Raw genomic sequence first — 13,179 nt, forward strand, 5'->3', positions numbered from 1 at the left:
TCATTCTGAGTGTTGTGTGTATTTATTGTTCTAGGATCTACTGGGAAAGACTCCACACAGCCAATGGCTGAGCCTTGCATCACAGCTTCTTAAGCCCATTAGCTGTGAGTTAAGTGAATAAGTATTCAAATGGAAAAGGCCACTTATCCTATTTCAGTTCAGCAGCAGTTCCAGTCAGGCAGCCTCCACCCTTAAGTGATGGATGGAAAGAGTCTTAGGAAGTAAGTTGCCATTAGCAAACTAATTACTTGAGCAGTAAAAGCATGGTGCATAATTTCTTACATAATGATCAAAGGATCAAAACTACATAGGTATTTAAAGTAAAACTAAGCTTAGTATGTACTCTTTCACTTATGCAAACACCTTTGTCAGATTACATTTTAGTAAAGCATAACCTAAACACTAATCAGAAACTAAGAATATAAATGTATTCACAAAATTATAAATAAAATAATTTTGCTCTTCAAACTGTGCTATTCTTGTCCTTATTATAAAATGCTTCTTATCTCCTATAAAAAATGTCCATAATGTTTGCATTAACATACAGTAATGTAGTCTTTGGCCTTTACAACATTGAGTAGGATACCTACTGTTCCTTCAGAACAGACTCCTTAGTGTTGAGAATAACAATCAGACAGTATGTAGGTCAGGCCTTTGGACCCAAACTTCAGCATATGTTCTCACACCCTGCCATCTAGGCCTGAGTGAGGATTTAATCAAATACACAAATTAAAGCTTAATGTACATGGCATAATAAAAGGAAAACCAGAGCAGCCAGCTAAGCTTTAAAATAGCTAAATAAAACTTTAATAGGTCTAGTTGCAAATGTACATAAATTGCACAGCCACATTTTGTCAACACAAGTTCTGTACATTATTGTTTTGTCACTGTTGCCAAAGGAAGCAGAATCCAGCAAATACTTTATACTCTCAACATACTTACAAAAGTAATTTCTACAGGATCATAGAAAACATACAACATGTGTTACTTTATTGTTCAATTTGTTGGGTTGTCGTGTGGATTTTAACTGTTGAGGAACTGTGGAGATGCCATTAACTGACGCAATAAAACATGTCAAATATTTTGCTTATGCAAAATATGGCAATTCAATGCAATTGTTTTGGGCCATTTAATAATGTCCAACAAACATTTTATTTACAAAGTCAACACCTGTATGGGGCATCAGTAGAGCTACATCTTAAACTGAGCAAGTTATTCAGACATACATTTAATAAATTTACTGTCATCATAATTCTAACTTTCAGTATGCATTATATTTGGTGAAGTATTTCATTAAAATTATTTCTTTTTACAGCAGTTCCTCAAGTACATGTTTCTTTTTAAAGTCCACAATCACAACACTGTTTATGTGCTGTGCTACAAAATTGCCGTTTGCCAACTAGTACTGAACAGAAAAGTGCATAGAGCTAGAGTCAAAGAGGATTGTGCTTGCGAATCTCACTGTAACTGAAGCCCCTTGGACCACTGAAATCTATTCTTTAAAACATGAGTATCTGACTAATCTGTTTTTGGCTAGCATAATATAGAAAGTGCCAACAGACTGAACAGGGAGGACACAGAAGGCTGACTAAATACAGTTCTACCCAATGAGAGCAGATCACTGACTGAGCTATTTATTTACAATATCCATAATGGTAACAGCAGAGGTTTAGGACAAAAACATTTACAAAAAGCTCTTGTTAACATTACATAAAAATAGTGTCAGCAATTTATTTATTTACACTTTCTCAGGCTGTCCAGTCGCTAGATACACTCTGTTAATCTTATATATATTTACTACATAAATCTGCAGCAAGCCATTTAGTTTATCACCATCGCTTTCCATCTCGCAATAAAATAAGGGTGTAATTTCACGCTGCTATTGGCTCTAAAACAATGAAGAAGCATGCAAAGCCTCACTTAAAAATAAAATAAAAATAAAATATACAAAGTATAACCGTTAGAGGGACATATAACCTCAAGGTAAGACCATGTGTGAGCATCTTCACATTCAGAACTATGGAGTCTGGCTTAAAAGGTACACCAATCAGGGCTAGCAATATGACCTGTACCTGCATCATTGGTTGTGTTAATGTTGCACAAAGATATATTCGCAACCAGGTTTAATATTTTTGATGCAACTCATCAATATTGAGTAGAGGAAGAAGATGTTAAAGTAGAGCAACAAATTTCAAAGTTGATGAAGTCATGTTTTGACAGAAGAGAAATGACAGTTCACAGTTAGTGGTGTAAGGGTCTACTCTGTAGAATTAAACCAAACATTAAAATAACCAATCATGCTAGTGGTCGTAATGTTGATGCATGATCCGTGTTCAAAGGACTCGCTAGCAGAGTCACAGTAGGTAAATGCAGAGGTGTAAGAGCCTGTTGCAGGGGTGGCTCACCAGTCCAGTGTACAGAATGAATGTCTGGATAGTTGTGGGGCTGCTGGAGCCGATTTATGTTTACCAACAACACAAAGCCCCGAGAGGTGGTTAGAATTCTGTAAAACATGTTGTACACGGTTTGTAAAGGGCTAAGTAGAATGTAGCAACACTGGTCATGTATGGATCTGCTGTCTTCTCCAACTAGTCATCGGATTGCAACAGAAAACAAAAACCTAGCACCTCACTTCGAACAAAAAGGAGCCATTTTACATCTGACATTATCAAATATAGCTATATGAATGTATAATCTATAGAAGAAAATGCATACATCTATATTAAAAGTTTTTTTTATAGCGTTATCACATAGATTTTAGTATACATTAGGTGTGTACAACCAATTTTTACAAATCCACAGTATAAGTTGTGCCTTTTTTGCAGAAGTAGAACGGGATTGTAGGTAAAGAGTGGTGTGTTTTAAGGCGTTTCATGTACCAATAGCTTTTCTTCACAAAGTGCACTAGATAGGGACGGAGAGAGCGAGAGAACAATAGAGAAAGAAGAGAGGGACACATCCAAGAGGTGACCAGAAGATTGTTTTGGATTATAAATATTTTAAGCTCCTATTTGGTTCTTAATAAACAATGAAAATAAAGCATTAATCCTCTTAAAATAACAAAGAGATAATCCGTGATGGTGTTATAGTTATTTAAGCCGAGTCCACTTCAGTCAAACAGAGAGACGAGGGTTGCTAGGGGCAATGGGTCCGGCACTCATCTTGTGTAGATTGATAGTGGTTCGTCCCAACAAACAGGGTCCTGCTTTCTCCCAGTGTGTGTAACTGTACTGTTTTTATGTGTTATACTATATATACAAGCTCTCTCGAAGGCTGTCTGGTGATCTGTCAGTCATGCTCAAGTCCCACCTCCTTCTCTGGCTTGGTCCTTCAAAATCCATAAAGCAAAATGTCCGCCAGGTATCCCAACAGCCACAATGCAGTTTCTCTTACATTACATGCTTCCCCACATGCATAATCATCTAACAGTTGCTGCTGTTTCGAAACTCTCCGTTTTCTGTGATCTGGAGCTTGGTGGGGTTGGTGGGGGAGATGCCATTTCGACTTTGCATGCTGTAGCGCTCCTTCAGTTGTGTCAGGGCGCTCATCAGCCTCGCGTTGGCTGCATCGAGAGACTGGATACGTTTCTCCTATGCGCACACATAAAAACAATTCAAGTTAAGAGCCAAAAATAGGATCACACATTTGTAAAGTCTGCTATAAATACAAGTAGAAAAATGCAGAAAGTGAAAAGTCCACAAATCTTGTCAGGAGCAGAGACAGAACTTGATGGAAAAATGAATAAAACATGTCTGCGTCGTCAAGCAGGAGACACAACTGACAGCACAATTGTTCTAGAGAGAAAACCGCGCGTGGATGTACAGAGGTGGGTACCATGACTTCAAAATAATTTTACTCAGGAAACAGTAGTGGCCAAAGAAATAACTTAAGTAAGAGTAAAAAAGTATTTGGAGAAACTGACACTTAAGTAAAAGTAATGTAAGTCTCACTGTCTGTAACATCTAATTTATGATTTAAATGTAATGTAATTGAAGGGCAAAACATAAGTCACACATTAAATCATATCTGAAGTGCAAAAAACACAAATGTTCAAAGATTTTGTCCCTTGAAGACTTACTCACAGTGGGAAGAATAATAAACTTTTACTGAAGTAAGAGTACTAGTTCCCTGCCAAATATAAATCAAGTAAAAGTAAAAACATGGTGTATGAAAACTACTTGAAGAAGTTACTCAAGTAAATGTAACTGAGTAAATGTAACTAACCACCTCTGTACATACAGCACAGAGGCACAATGTAGAACTGACCTGTGCATCAATGATTTTCTGTTTGGAGTCCACCACGGCCTGCATGTCTGAGTGATCCTTTTTCAGCTCCTCCTCCACCGACATGAGCCTGCAACAAAGTCCAAATGTCTTTTAAAAAGCCACAAATTGATTTGTGAATAAAAGCACTCTGGCAGCACTTGGAAATTGCAGACATGACATAATACAAATCCTATTATCCACAACTGGACTTGAACTGGAATATATTTTTTTCTTGTGGAGGGTCTGCTATCTGTTCATCTCAGTGGAGAAGGCCGTTTTGCTTAGAACAGCGGTTCTCAAACTGTGATGCACATAACACTGCTACTTTCTCTGTTATGCAGATACCTCTGCAGTTCAAATACTAGTTTCATTTATAGTCATTTTAATCCATGTTGTGGTCTCTCTCTTAATCCTTATCTAGAACTACCGGTAGTAGTTCAGTTGTGTAGTCCAATTTTAGACTTGTTTTTAGTCCAAATGTAGACCCTAAAATATTCCTGTTTTAGAGCTGGTTAAATTCTGGTGGTCCTCAGACAGACCACACATTGTCACTCTGAAGTTTCTTTGCTCTCCAATTGTATACAGAAAAAATAACATTAGATTGTGTTTGATGAGTTTGTTGTTGTGGAGGGTGGATCAGAATTGTATCATATAAATTGTATTTATTACAGAGATGTCTTGTACCTGCTAATTATGCTCTTCATCTGTAGATCTTTGTCATCCTGCTGCCTCCTCAGCCTCTCCTCGGACTCTTCCAGCCGGGCCTGGTACTCCATCAGGACCTTCTGAGCCTGCTCATCCTGGCCTTTCAGACGCGCCTCATACTCCTCCAGTTTCTGCACAGAGGCTCTCAGCTTCTCCTGTAGCACTGCAATCTCCTGCTGATACTAAAACAACACAGCACTCAGGATTAGCAAGTCAATCAGCAATTAGCACCTGGATAACATTTAAAGAAAATACAGTTTTATTAGTTTATTCTTGAGGGAAAAAATAAAGTAAGATAATAAGTTAACATATTCTATTTGTTTTATATTTTTACCAAACTGACCATATACAGGTACAATACTCAGCACAGTTCTCAGAAAAAAGCAACTTAGTTATTGTAGGGCTGTGCAATTGGTCAGTTATTTTAGCTGAGTTTGAGATCCAGCACCAGTGATATGCTTGGGTCTAATTGAGATGTCTACTAGAGCCCGACCGATATATCGGCTGGCCGATATTATCGGCCAATATGGGCACCTGGAGACATATCGGCTATCGGCCGATATGCTTGCTGATATGGGCCGATATTTCACGTGGGCATGTTATATCTTGTTATAAAGCTTAGACTCTCTACATTATGTTCATTTAATCCAATTTACAGACAGATAAATGTCCTAATATGTGGCTCCGCATCAGTATTTATCTACGGTGTAATTTGTCTGTGTCCGTACTGTCCCTGAACACACCACCAGAGTGACGTCACTTCACTCGCGTGTGTTTGTTTACACCTGCAGCGGTGCGCAACACTGAGATTACATTCTTTTTCGAACAATCGGTTTGAGTCTGGATTAAAAGGACATTTATTAAGTGCAGACTGGTGATGTGTGAGGAGGAGCCTGTGTGAGCGGTGAGTGTTGGAAATACATCGACTTTGAAGCTAGTTTAGGTTTTGTTAGCAATTAGCTGCTGTAGCTCCCGCACATAAACAGGCTGTTTTCTATTGGTCTATTGTAAAGTGACTATATTGGCCGTATATTTGTTACTGGACCAGCATTGATATGTAAATGAGCTGTGAATAGACGTGTAAATGATCCACATTTATGCATATAATTAATTACCGCGGTGCGCACGTTTTTACGGCTAAAGGCTAATAGCGATAGTTTACTAGCTAGGAGTTACGGGTCGGTCGCGATCGAAGCGGCTCTTAGATCCGGCTCTTTGAAGCGAACAACGGGAGCATGTTTCTTATTGGGAGCCGTGTTTTCTCTTTTTCTCACTTTTTCTCTTCAAGCCGCGGTCTACACCCGTAGTTTGACAGCAGCAGCGGCTGAAAACGAAACTTTCAGAAATCTGCGTGTGCATAGGATAAAAAAAGTGCATATTTGGCTGCAGTTCAGCATAAAATGAATAAACCAGGACTAATCTTAGGCTCGAGTGCAGGAGAGAGATAGAAACCGAGTCCCGACACTCAGTCCTGGTTCAGTTCTGGTTTAGTCCTGCTTGCAACAAAACAATCTCAAGAGTCGCTTGGGAGCCGAAAGAGCCAGCTGCTTTAGTGAGCCGAGCCAAAAGAGCCTGTTCTCCAAAAAAACCCCAAAAAACTGGAATACCCATCACTAGCAGTGACAGTAACAGCAGCTAGAATGTGATGCAAAAATGCCATTAGGCCAATCTACTGTCTGTAAATTTGATGTGAAGAGTCAAAATAACAATAAATGTTGCCTAAATAAACCCAATTTAGAATTCACTAGAGCCAAACCTAAGTTTTTTAATCAATTCAAGATTTACAGTGAATTTTTACATCACTAAATATATCGGCGATTATATCGGCTATCGGCAGCCCCAACTCCCATTATATTAGTTTCATATCGGCCACAACAAAATCCATATCGGTCGGGCTCTAATGTCTACTGCCAATCCTCTCTCAGTAAAAGCATGTTTTAAATGGCAATTATTAAAAGTCTTTTTCATGAGTTATTATTAAAGGTTATTTTTATTATTACTATTAATATTTTAAAAAAAAATAAAAGACTAAATATGATAAACTAACAAAAAGAAGTGATCTTGGTGGTGTAGTCTTCTCTTCCATGATTGTTGAGGTATGTATGTAAGCTTGTGTATGTTCCTAAACAATATCCCCCACATCTGCAGTGAATACATATAAAAATGAATGCACTGGCCTATCCTTTGGCCTCTCCTGTTCTCAATAATAACACTGTTTGTTTTGGATCCATTACTTTCTCTGACTGTATCGTCCCCTGCTGCGCTAAACGGAGGCTGTCAACATGTCACCCGATCTAAAAGTGCCTTGACTTTTTCGCTGTGCTTCTTTCAGATAAACAGTGTCAAAGGAGCATCATTTCAAAGTAATGTTTGCAGTTGGAGTGCTTTTGTTCTTTGTAACACATGCCAACATAGGACTTTTTTTTATGAATTTAGCTGCCTACCCCACATCAAACATTGTATTAAAGTTATGTTTTGTATTTGCTGCCAAACAAAAATGTTTTGAATTCTGACAGACTGAAAGCTGTCACTGGGCAACAATGTGTCGCTATCTTGGTCCAAGTCGATAAGTTACAATTGTATTCTTTTTACAGAATAAATAATAAAAAGTATATACTACAAATTTCAACCTGAATTACAAAGATTTCTGTAAAAAGTCTAAATTGTTGGTTTGTTATTGCATCGTAGAAGATTAGAGTCAAACTCATCACTGCAGGTGGAGAAAATGTGTTAGTGCTATAAATGTCCTTAACAACAAGTAAACAAAATAAAGTGGCATGTACACATGGCACACATTGTTAACGCTACATAGTAAAGGGGGTGTCTGTTATTTCCTTTTCTGCTTTGGCAGTATGCTGCAAAGTTTAGTTTATCAGCTGCATAGACTTCATGTTAGGAGCAGACATAAATTCAGTTCACATCCAACTCCCTTGTGGGGGTGCCTATGTTACACATATCTCTAAAATCTGTAAATAATACAACAGCAGCTTAGCTGTGAGCTGAGAACTAACGGCTGTGGATGATTAGTTAGGCTGAAGATATGACTTCTTTGGCTCCTCCGGTGGTCAGACCAGAGCTACTTTGTGCATGGGGGGAAATCTGTGTTCATTGTGAATGTAACAAACATAGAGTGTGGCAATCAGGCAAAACAAAGCAGACAGTGAATGACTGTAAAGGCAGAAGGAGAGGGAAGCACAGCAGAACGCATGCACATACAAAAAGCTTTCATTTGGAAGGGTTTACCAACTGCAGCAGGGCAAGAGTACTAAAATAATACTTAAAGTCATTAGTTTTTCTACGATATATGCTTGACTGAACAAGAGAAGTTGGAAATGATTTAATAAATACAGACACACTACAATACAGCTCACAAAATCTATTATACAGATTGGTATGGAATTACATAAGGTGATGGTTACGCGGGAGTCCCATATGGATTTTATGGTGGTATTATGCTAAACTGAACTTTTTGAGTTTTACAATGGTACAGTGTTATGTAGTTTATTTGCCTTGACTTGCCTGAGAAAGAGTTTTGTTTTAGACTTGTTTGCGTAATCCTGCATATTTAGAGTGCAGAGTGTCTCTGCTTGTAGCAGTGGTGTTATTACTTAAATATAAGTAGCTTTCTTTTATGACTTATTTTAAGTTGGAAAATACAAAGGTCAGGGTGTAACAAACCAGAATAGTGAATGATATATTTTTTCCTTTTGTCCAATTTTATGAGTGCACTGCAGTTTAATAAGCACATACAAAATGCTCAAACTTTTGATTGCAATGACTTTGTGCAACTTTTTTTGCTGACTATAAAAATCACAAAGACACCCATGAATAAACCTTCAGAAAAAGCTAAATCTATCCAACAGTGTGCCTCGCTGTCACGGTCGGTCTGCTTGAAAGCTTTGAAGACAGATATGGACTGAGAAGAGGAGGATACAAAGGAGAATATTCTTAGGCAAAAGGACTTATGAAACACGGAGAAGGCAGGAGAGGAAGTAGAAATACATGTCTCGGGTACATGTGCGTTACCTTTTCCACCTGTGTCAGATCCTCCCTGTTTCTGAGTGGCTCCATCCCCTCATGGTCTAAATACTGCACATTCATATTCAATAGCCAGGCTGCTGTACGGTCCAAAGCACTGGGGTTCACTGGGGAAGGGGCCTAGTGGAACCAACACACACACACACACACACACACACACACACACATGAGCAGGGTGCAAAATGATGGGAGGAAGGAGGCGGCAAGGCAAAAAAACAACAACACAATAACAGAAAAAAAGCTTGAGTGTTGGAACTGAAGGCAGTGGGATGGTATGGCGCTGTGCTGTAGATGTTCACTCACTCAGAGACGCACATGTCCTCATAGTAAACATGTGGAGGAGTGTGAACCAGCCACATAAACAGACTGTGGGAGGGGACTATAGCAGGAAAAAGGTGGGCTGTGATCTGACAAAATTTCTATGGAAATATATTTGAAATAGAGGTGCTGAGGATGTAAGAAAGATATTGGATTATTTTGACTATGTATGGCCAATGTTTCTAAGTGGACTGTGCATGTTATTATAAAAATTTTAAGGTTTTAAAGTATAAATTATAAAACTGCATCATTATGTGTTTTAAAAGTATATACTGGCATTTATAAGGTTGTAAATATATAGCATACAATCATTTGTGTATTAATTTGGTCAAAGTAGTATGCCAGATTATTAGATTAAAGATCTTACACTATGAATTTGTTATAGATTTCATACATTAAAGGTCCTATATTATACAAGGTTCTGTGAGCTTTAAACCATGCTATAATGCTCTTACCTCATCAAAAACATACTTAGAGCTGTATTTTGTTTTATTAACACATGTTTGAGCAATCCCATTATTAGTCTGTCTACATCGCAAATCTCAAAATGCTTTGTTACACCTTGTGATGTCACGCAATGCAAGTTTTCAAGTTAACAGCTACATTTTACCTTTTGATCAGAAGAGACTGACAAAACCAGACCTGAATTATCGAAATGATTTTAGTGAAGGTATATGGTGTTTAAAAACAGAGTGGAGCACTTCCTTTATTATCACATGGCATCACAAGGTGGAACAGAGTGTTTTCTGCCTGAAAAAAGAACTCAAACTAAATATGCAGCATTTGTGTGCTAAACATGTGTGAATGAAACAAAATAAAACTCCAAGTATGTTTCTGATGAGGAAACAGTGTTATAACAGATGAACAAAACAGTATAATATGAGCCCTTTAAGAACAAATTTATGTATTTATTTTTAACCTTGCTATTACAGACAACATCCAATGAACGTTGCCAAATGACTGATATCTACTCTGTCAGTCTATTAAATCGTTTCCCTCCCTCTGTGACTCTGTACCCACAATGACCCATCCCATTAAAGCATCAGAGCTCTCTTTCCGAAGCCTGCTGCCATGTCCTTGGATACAGTCATCCTTTGTGCACTTGATTGCTTATACTTCTCCTTAATAAGATGTTAATTATTCCTTCAGCGCCCCCATCCTCAGCCCATTAAGGGTGACCAGTAAAACAGTGGTGAAGTGATGAGCTGCCTCTATGCAAATTACTGTTATTACATGCGCAATGACTATAGTTCATTAGAGCACAATGTGTAGATTATCCTGACAAGCCTCCTATGTTTTCTAACCAATGGCCCTCTTTATTGCACAAGCAAACTTGATAGATCATTGTAAGTACAAGATGGTACAGACCCATCTTTATGATGTTCTGGATGTTTCCTGTTGCTGTTCCAAGATCATCCACACAATGAACCTGTCACCCTACTATTACTACTACTACTACAACTATTTTGGATTTTATGTAATAATAATCCAAATTGCAATAAGCGTGATGTAATGTAACGAACAAACGTCATTACATTTTTAGATGATTACGTACAAAACATGCAACCTGTACAATCTGATAACTCCCAAAATATGAATTATGATCTGCAGCTAAGTAGCAGAACATGTGCCCATTAACCCAAAGTTTTAAAGTTTGAGCCCTTCTGGTGAAGACTTTTGATGTATAATGATCTATACTTGGCACAGTAATGGCATTGTAATAGCATTTTAACATGGTTACAAGTTCAGTGAACATCAATTTTGCATAATAGGATCTTTAAGGGCCAAATGTAAGACCAATTATTTATATATCTATTGCCTCATATTTGACTGGCTCTTTGGGGAGACGGTCCAGGATCAGCAACAGCACTGCTCTTGGGAATACAAAGACCACACATCATTTAAGGCGTGATTCTTCCTCACCTGCTTGTGCTGTGGCCTGTGCTTAGTCTCTGGACTGTCCCCTTTGGAGGAGGACGACTGCTGCCTTAGCCGTGCTCCAGCGGGCCAGTCTGGTGAGGAGGTCATCATTGTCCCGGATGAGGGCCTGGGATAGGGGCCACTGTTGAGGAGATTGGGGGGCGTGCGTCTGCTGGTCATGCTCTGTGGAGGGGGCTGGTCTATCCTCCTCTGTGGTCCTGCACTGTTCTGCCTTGGGACAGTGGGCTGGTTCTGCGCATCGCCAAGGGACATCTGTCGCCGGGTGAACTCCCCAGAGCGCCTGGTGTACTCGTCCCCACTGCTCCCGCCTCCCCCCACCCCCTGTGTCATGAAGGTGTGCTTGGCTCCAGGTGGGTCCTCATTGTTGCTATGGGAACTAACAGAGCTGTGGCATTCCGATCCGGAGTCATTCAAGCCACGAGGAGAAACTGGCAAACAGGCAGCCATCTGGTAGACTGGATTTTGGAAGGAAAGGGGTGCGAGGAGCTGCCCAGGACGGTTTGTACCCTCTGTTACTGGTGTGGTCGGGCTCTGGCCTGGCCTCCTCAAGGTTGGGCCTCCTGCAATATTGTTCTGTGGAGCTCTGGTGGTCCAGCTCACACCATTGGCAGGACCTTCACCCGCACCATCAGAGGAACTGGGGCCTGGACCACTTTCCAGGATGCGGGGGTCTTGGAGGTCCACCATAGATAGGCTCTTACTACCATTAGGCATTCCCAAGTCAGGCTCGTTCGTCTCGGAATAGCTTGAGCTCCGTGCTGGAGAAGGTTGAATCCCTGAGCTCCTAGTCACAAAGAACAGGTCTTTGTTTTCTGGCGTTGGTGATGGTAATCTAGTGAAATCCACCAATCTGAAAGAAGAACAAAATATTGTCATTTTAGGTAAAATATTAAAGTAGACTTCTTCTTTATTCTGTAATGTTAGCGAATATTGTATAACATGGATACTACTAGATGTATTTTGGAAATGAAAAAGCACTCATTTAATCCATAAAAGTATGCTGTATCTCCTGAATCACACACACTACCATGCCTCAGCCCTGTACTTGCAATAGGTGGCAGCTCAAAATCAATCAAGCTAATTCAATCCTATCAAGTCCTGTCCAGATTTCCAGATGTAGTTATTGTGTATCAGCAACTATAATAATGCCATAATTTAAATCAAACTTTCTTTTCAATAGCTCTTATACAACAACCTATACAACAAATGACCTGCACTGCTGCGCAGCTACAATTTACCTACAAACAAGCATCCCTATTCCCCTCACGTGTGGCTGGTTTCTTCTTTATTTGCCTTTGCATTTCTTCCATTCTCTAACCTTGCTGGGTCCATTTTAAGTTTTTTTTTTTTTTTTTTTCACTTGTCACCATTTGCAGGACGAGAAGCAATTCGTTGAGAATTGGTCAAGGCTCATGCATTTGTTAGCTTCTGTTAGTGCTTTTAAACAGCAAACGTCAATATGAGCAATCAGTTTGTGTAATAAAGTAAAGAGACGAGGATGGAGAGACCTCATAGGAACATCAATTAATTAGTATTATTGATCTGGCTCCCCCCTGACCAGACAAAAAGCAAACGATTATCAAGTACGTCTCTTGAGTCATCTTTCTCATATGTTTTTTTCTGCAGCTGTTGTTTATGCTTGCCTGCTCTCTCCGCTCCTCATGTCTTCCTGGTAATGTGTCACCTTGCAGTTGCCGGGATGGGGAGTTGGAGCACAAGGCTATGAGGGAGATAAGGCTCTATGTATTCTTCTCAGGGGAGTAAATGAGGTTTCATCTAGTTCACGTAAACAAGAACAGACCACACACTCCCTGTGTCAAAGCTTCGCCTGATGGATGTAACACTCGTCAGCACTCTGCTAAGGTCATAGCATGCTCTAGTTGTGAAGAGTTTTTGTGCTCTGGCGGTGCT

At 39.4% G+C, this 13,179-nt stretch overlaps 1 protein-coding gene across 7 annotated transcripts in view; it reads right to left on the reverse strand.

The window, feature by feature from the left end:
* Positions 1-779: 779 nt before the first annotated feature.
* dab2ipb (DAB2 interacting protein b) overlaps positions 780-13,179 on the reverse strand; it is a 92,672-nt gene continuing 80,272 nt past the window's right edge. For all 7 annotated transcript variants that reach the window (XM_055153722.1, XM_020921625.2, XM_055153724.1 and 4 more), the window contains 5 exons: positions 11,251-12,118; positions 8,998-9,129; positions 4,951-5,153; positions 4,267-4,354; positions 780-3,590 (listed from right to left, as the gene is read on the reverse strand). In XM_055153722.1, the coding sequence (XP_055009697.1) occupies positions 3,423-3,590; positions 4,267-4,354; positions 4,951-5,153; positions 8,998-9,129; positions 11,251-12,118 (1,459 nt within the window). In that variant the 3' untranslated portion in view covers positions 780-3,422. The remainder of the gene's footprint in view (positions 3,591-4,266; positions 4,355-4,950; positions 5,154-8,997; positions 9,130-11,250; positions 12,119-13,179) is intronic.

Source organism: Boleophthalmus pectinirostris, unplaced genomic scaffold, assembly GCF_026225935.1.
Source record: "Boleophthalmus pectinirostris isolate CB_2022bp ecotype Guang Dong unplaced genomic scaffold, ASM2622593v1 HiC_scaffold_18, whole genome shotgun sequence".
Classification (NCBI taxonomy): Eukaryota; Metazoa; Chordata; class Actinopteri; order Gobiiformes; family Gobiidae; genus Boleophthalmus; species Boleophthalmus pectinirostris.